The 6189-nt window shown below is 36.1% G+C and overlaps 1 protein-coding gene across 1 annotated transcript; it reads left to right on the forward strand.

Moving 5' to 3' along the window:
• The first annotated feature begins 843 nt into the window (after window positions 1–843).
• LOC100675529 (olfactory receptor 52D1-like) lies at window positions 844–1837 on the forward strand. The gene has a single exon (XM_003421550.4). It carries the CDS (start codon window positions 893–895, stop codon window positions 1835–1837), a length of 945 nt encoding a protein of 314 aa, XP_003421598.4. The 5' UTR covers window positions 844–892.
• The last annotated feature ends 4352 nt before the right edge of the window (window positions 1838–6189 follow it).

Consider the following 6189-nt stretch of genomic DNA (forward strand, 5'->3'; position numbering starts at 1 on the left):
TGAAAATCCCCAAAATATTTGAAAACTAATTCACTTCTAAATATCCCATAGATCAAAGAAGAAATAATAAAGGACACTTGAAAGTGTTTTGAAGTCAATGAAAACAAAAACACAACATATTGGAATTTGTGGGAAGCCACTGAAAAATTCCTTTTTTAAAAATGGGAACACAATGCATGTTTGTAATAAAACTTTTTTTTCCAGTAGAGATTGCTATAAATAGACATTTTAAATTCCTATTTCCCTTGATTTGTAAGTCCCAAGCTCTGCTAACAGATCAAGTTGTGTTCATACCTTTCACAATGTAGAGGTATATAAAAATGACTTTATTTTTTTAAGCAACAAAACTATTTATAATACAGAGGAACTTTCTTTTTCAATTAACAGTGTATCATGATGGCCTCACCACAGTCAGAAACAAAAGCCTAGCCTGTGAACACTCCAACCTCTCACTGCATGCAAGCAGAAATAATTCTTTCACCTTCTCAGTGGAGGCACTTGGGTCTCCTGGTTATGAACTTTTTAATTTAGAATTTTCTCTTTATTTTAAAGGTCCAGAATGCTTCAAAACAAGATGAAGCAGCTTCTCTATGAATCCTGTGACCAGTGGACTAGATCTCCATCTATTGGGTCATATAACAGCTTGTTCATGTAACTTTTACTGTAATAACTATAAGGGAATTTAATCATTTGTTTGCAGCAGTTTCTACTCTATGAAATGTTAATATCTAAAATTAAGGATTGAGTGTTATTCACCATTTTATGCCCAGTGGAAACTATTATCAAGTATTTTAAACAAATTAAGAAATAAAGAAGTCAGTAAATGAATGGATAGATGAATATGGAAGAATTTTCACCATTCCATAACTAAACACAACCTGTAGTTTTCATCATGCCATTGTCAAATAATACTAGTTTCCACCCCAGTGCCTTTTTTCTTCTTGGCATTCCAGGGATGGAGGCCATCCACATATGGATATCAGTGCCCTTCTGTCTCGTTTATCTGTGTGCTATCCTAGGAAATGTCTCTATTCTCTTTATTATCAGAATGGATTCCAATCTGCATGAGCCCATGTATTTCTTTCTCTGTATGCTCTCTGTGGCTGAGCTGATCATCTCCACCACTGCCATGCCCAAAATCCTCAGCATTTTTTGGTTCCATGACAGGGAGATCTACTTTGAAGCCTGCCTTGTACAAGTCTTTCTCATTCATTCACTATGCAGTATGGCCTCAGGGTTTATCTTGGCCATGGCCTTTGACCGCTATGTAGCTATCTGCAAACCTCTGAGACATTCCACTATTCTGACACATAGAGTTATCAAGAACTTGGGGCTGGCTGTTGTCTTCCGTGGGATTTTGCTTTTCAGTCCTCAGCCCTTCATGCTTCGGTGGCTCCCCTACTGCAGAACTAATATCATCCCTCACACTTACTGTGAATTCATGGCCCTCATCAAGCTCGCTTGTGCAGAGACCAGGATCTGCAGAATATACAGCCTGACTGCTGCCTTCCTTACTGGGGGTTTAGATTTCATTTTAATCATATGCTCCTATGTTGTCATCTTGTACACTGTTTTCCATCTCCCATCCAAAGCTGCTCGGCTGAAGACCTTGGGCACTTGTGGATCCCATGTGTGTGTGATTTTAGTGGCCTATACTCCTGCATTTTTCTCCTTCCTTACTCACAGGTTTGGGCACCACGTGGCTCCTCATATTCATATCTTTGTGGCTAACATCTACCTCCTTTTTCCACCCATGGTGAATCCAACGATCTATGGCATAAGAACCAAGAGGATTAGAGAACAGTTCCTTCAAGTTTTGACTTCTCACAAATCCTGATATAACCAATTCGTCTCCTAACACATTTCATTGCCTTATAGGGAAAAAAAAAAAAAGTGTAAGTCCTTTCTCCAGAATCGTGGTTTCATCTATTTTCTATTCATAATACTTGAAGTAATAATCAGGATTGATTATGTTTTCTTCTCCTCAGAAAACTGGTTTCAAGAATGACAAATTTAGGTGATTTATTCTTGGTATCTCCATATCATATGTACACATTGGCAACTGGTTTGCTCTCACAAACTTATCTTCTTGTTCAACTCATGACTTTTTATCAGTCTGACTTTTATTGTCTGACATTCCCTAAGATACCATACATGTATAGGTCTCAGTTAACAGGATTGTCCACATCTCCTGGACAATAAAACTGAAAGCTTTTTAAATCGGGAGTCTTAGAAATTGTGATGGCACTAATAAAATATGCTTTGAGCAGGCAGATGAAGAAACTCTCATGATATGCCTTCCAGACGTTATCCTTGGATATTTTATGACATAGTCTTATTTTATTATCTAGCGAGAATTCTCTGAAACTTCTTAAATAATATTTATGCTCACAAATACTCCCCCCAAAATCTTAATTATATCCAAATTTATTCTTTTCTATGTGATTCAAGTTGATTATTTTAAAATACCTACATCTCCTCTCTCATTCTTTCATGATCTTGTATGTTTACCCCTAATCTATCTTGTAAAATAGGAAAACACTTTGTTTTTAGCACCTCCTTACCATTCATCATTCTAGCTGTTCTTCCTTGTGATATTACCCCTTCTCCTGCTTTTCTGAGCTCCAATGGCCCCAGTTTGTACAAAATATCATATACGATGAGCCATTAGATATATATAATATAAAAATTATGTTTTCTTTAAGATCCACACTATTCCTGTTGGTGCCCCCAAACTCTTTTTTTATTTGGTCATAACTTATCACTAACTAACCTATTGCCACTGAGTTGATTCTGACTCATAGCAACCCTACAGGACAGAGTAGAACTGCCCCATAGAGTTTCCAAGGAGTGCCTGGCAGATTCGAACTGCCAACCTTTTGGCTAGCAGCCTTAGCACTTAACCACTATGCCACTAGGTTTCATAGTGCCACAGGGCTTCATAGAAGCACATTTTACCAAACTCTTCTTCTGCTAGACTGCCTCTTTTAATGTAGAGTTATAGAGTACCATGTCATTTTTCCTTTGATTTTTTTTTTTTTAATTTCTTATTTCTGGACAAATTAAGGCCTATTCAGTTGTCAGGTGTCAGGCAGTGCAAGATTTCTTTCTGTTGGCTCCCGTATGATTTTACAACTTCTCCCCTGAGGAATGTATTAACTGTATTTCCAAAGGTTTGAACTTACTTTTATTGTCCTTGATTTGACATTGTCATGGCTGGAGGGAATATACTTGCATATTTAAAATTAAATTAGAGTTAGTATAAGACTAGCATATAAAACTACTAGCTCACAAGAACAACTGCTCAATTTTGAATCACTGAACCGTTACTGACAAGCTGCATTGATCATCAAGTTACAGAACCTCTCTGTGCCTCAGTTTCCTTAACTGTAAAAGGAGATATTAATTGTAACTATTTCAGAAAATAATTTCAATACTTAAAATCATGGTATATGGTTCCACTGTGTTCAATTTATGAGAAGCTTGAAAAGCACAAGTCTGGAATTAAAAAATAATAATTTTCTAGCAGCAGTATTTAAAGTGAAATCCAGAGCAGAAATCGGAAATAATTTCATCCTCCAAAGTCCTATTTTCAATAAACCTGATACAGATAATGCTGATTGGCCAGAGCAGATAAAAAGAGAAAAGCCCTTCAAGAAAAAGGAAATAGAAAAATGGAACTGATAGATTTTCAGAACTATCTTCATGGTTGTATTCAAACCGAGACTACATGATTCTTTAAGTGAAAAGAGATGGCTGTGGCTCATAGTCCAACTCTCATTAGTAATGTTTTTGTAACTTAATATTGAAGAATTATATGCAATTATTTCTGAATCAATGATAAAACATGTTCTCGAGTAGTCAGGAATGTAGGATACCAATCAATCGCCTAATAATACAGCCAGTTGCTTAACTGAAGAAGATTTATTCGGTGAATGTTTACTGTGTCCTGTTTAGCTGTTTCTAAAATATGTAATTAGAATGGATCTACATGGTAGGAAGATGAATTTCCACATAGTTTTTTGGCCAGTGGAGTAAGAAAGCTAGAGTAAAAGAGAAAGTTTAGTAGAAGGCTTTCCAGCACTCTTTCCCCTCCAGATAGCTACGTCAGCCTTTTGCAGGGCCGAGGTTAGTAAATTAAGAAAGGATTTAGGAAGGGTAATAACCCCTACAACCTTGAGATTTTTAATAGTTGTATCTAGCTATGTGATTCCTGCCCCTGCCCCCTCACCCCAAAGCAATTTTATTTTTATTTACTATCTGGAGGGGAGAGAGTGCTGGAAAGCCTACAACTCTACTCTTTGGAAGCTGTACACATGTGCAGCCACCACTCAAGGGATATGAAAAGATGTTTATATTTTTTGGTTTAATTAAAAATTATGGTGTCCCAATACATTAAATTATAATCCTTGATTGTATTCCTTTAATTTAGGAGATTTGTATGTATTTTAAGACCTTTCCATTACTTGATAAGAAAAGTAGATGCTGTATCCCATGAATGATTCACGAGAAAACTAAGCTAAAGAAACAAAAATTCCATATGCAAGCATATTGTTATTACCATTTAATTTTAATATTTGCCCTTTCATAAAGCAGGACTTTCATAGAATTATTGTTATTTAAAACCTGTCTTTATTCAGATTTCCTTATTTTTTACCTAACATTCTTTTTCTGTTCCAGGATCCAGTCTAGGATATGATATTAGATCTAGTCATTGTGTTTTCTTAGGCTCTTCTTGACTATAATTTCTTTTTTTCAAATTTTTCTTGTTTTTGACAACCTTGTTAGTTTTGAAAAACTCTGGTCATATATTTTTTCTGCTGTTCTCCTTTAGACCCAACCCAAAGCCAGGACTTTTTCCTATTACCTAGTAAATGGTTTTTAGATATAATTCCAAGTGCTGAATATGCTGTGTCTAGTACCTGAAGAATTATACCAGAATTAAATTATGCGCTTAATTTTTAGTGGTTTGAAGTGTAAGGTACATTCATTTTTCCCTTATTTTGGGACATGCCTGAGACCAACAGACTGTTAAATATTCACTGATGGGATAGGCCACTAAATAATATAGGATTCATCTCCCACTCTTTTGAGCATATTCCTCTTACCAAGAGTCCAAAAGACTTTTCACTATATGTTCAACTAGTCTCCTTAAAATTAACCAAAAAGATGTTCTCCAGGAAATCCTGATGGCCCAGAGTCTTTGAACTACATGAAGACAGTAGTAAAATTTACAAAATCCTGGGCATAACTGAATTTATGTACTGTTTTTTGTTCCATATAAATACGTACTGTTTTTGATCTTTCTTCCTGATAGAGATAGGAAATAATGCATCTGCCAGAACAATGCCCACATGCCAGGAACCTAAAGAATTTAGAAAAAAATACATCTGGCACAGCAAGTGAAACTGGGCCACTAATTGATTATGTTTATTCCATTCTCTTCCTTCAGTGACTGTCTAAGAAGAAACAAATGTATTGGGACACTATAATTTTTAATTAAACCAAAAAATATAAACATCTTTTCATACCCCTTGAGTGGTGGCTGCACGTGTGTACAGCTTCCAAAGAGTAGAGTTGTAAAGCAACATTCAATACTAACTTCACATTGGAGTAACGTGAGAGCCACTATGTCAGCCAGGTGATGAAGGTTAACATCGTCAGGAAGGAGTGATGTAGAGTGCATGACCATGAAAAAAACCCACATCTCTAAATTGAGACATATTCTAATAAGCAAACAAACAAAAAACATTGCCTTCAAGTTGATTCTGACCCAAAGCAACCCTATAGGACAGAGTAGAACTGCCCCATAGGGTTCCCAAGGAATGGCTGCTAGATTCGAGCTGCAGACCTTATTGGTTAAAAGTTGAGCTTCATTTTCAAAAATACCTAACTAGAATTCCTCAAAACGCTCAAGGTCATCAAGACAAGGAATGTTTAGAAACTGTTACAAGCCAGATTATTACAGAAACAGGCAAACTAAATCAAAGGTAGTACTAGAGTAGAGATCCTAGAACAGAAATAGGGACATTAGGAAACAAAAAAGTGAAATCCAAATAAAGTGTGGAGTTTAGTTACCAGAGACATATCAAGTCAGTTCCTTTGTTGTGACAAATATGGTAAAGTAAGAGGTTAACAGTAGGAGAACCTGGGCAGGGAGAATAGGGAAACTCTTTGTACCATCTTTGC

Source organism: Loxodonta africana, chromosome 7 (genome assembly GCF_030014295.1).
Source record: "Loxodonta africana isolate mLoxAfr1 chromosome 7, mLoxAfr1.hap2, whole genome shotgun sequence".
In the NCBI taxonomy this organism is placed as follows: domain Eukaryota; kingdom Metazoa; phylum Chordata; class Mammalia; order Proboscidea; family Elephantidae; genus Loxodonta; species Loxodonta africana.

What these genes read in the sequence shown, in the direction of transcription:
- LOC100675529 (XM_003421550.4), top strand. Translation starts at nt 893, where the DNA reads ATGCCATTGTCAAATAATACTAGTTTCCACCCCAGTGCCTTTTTTCTT.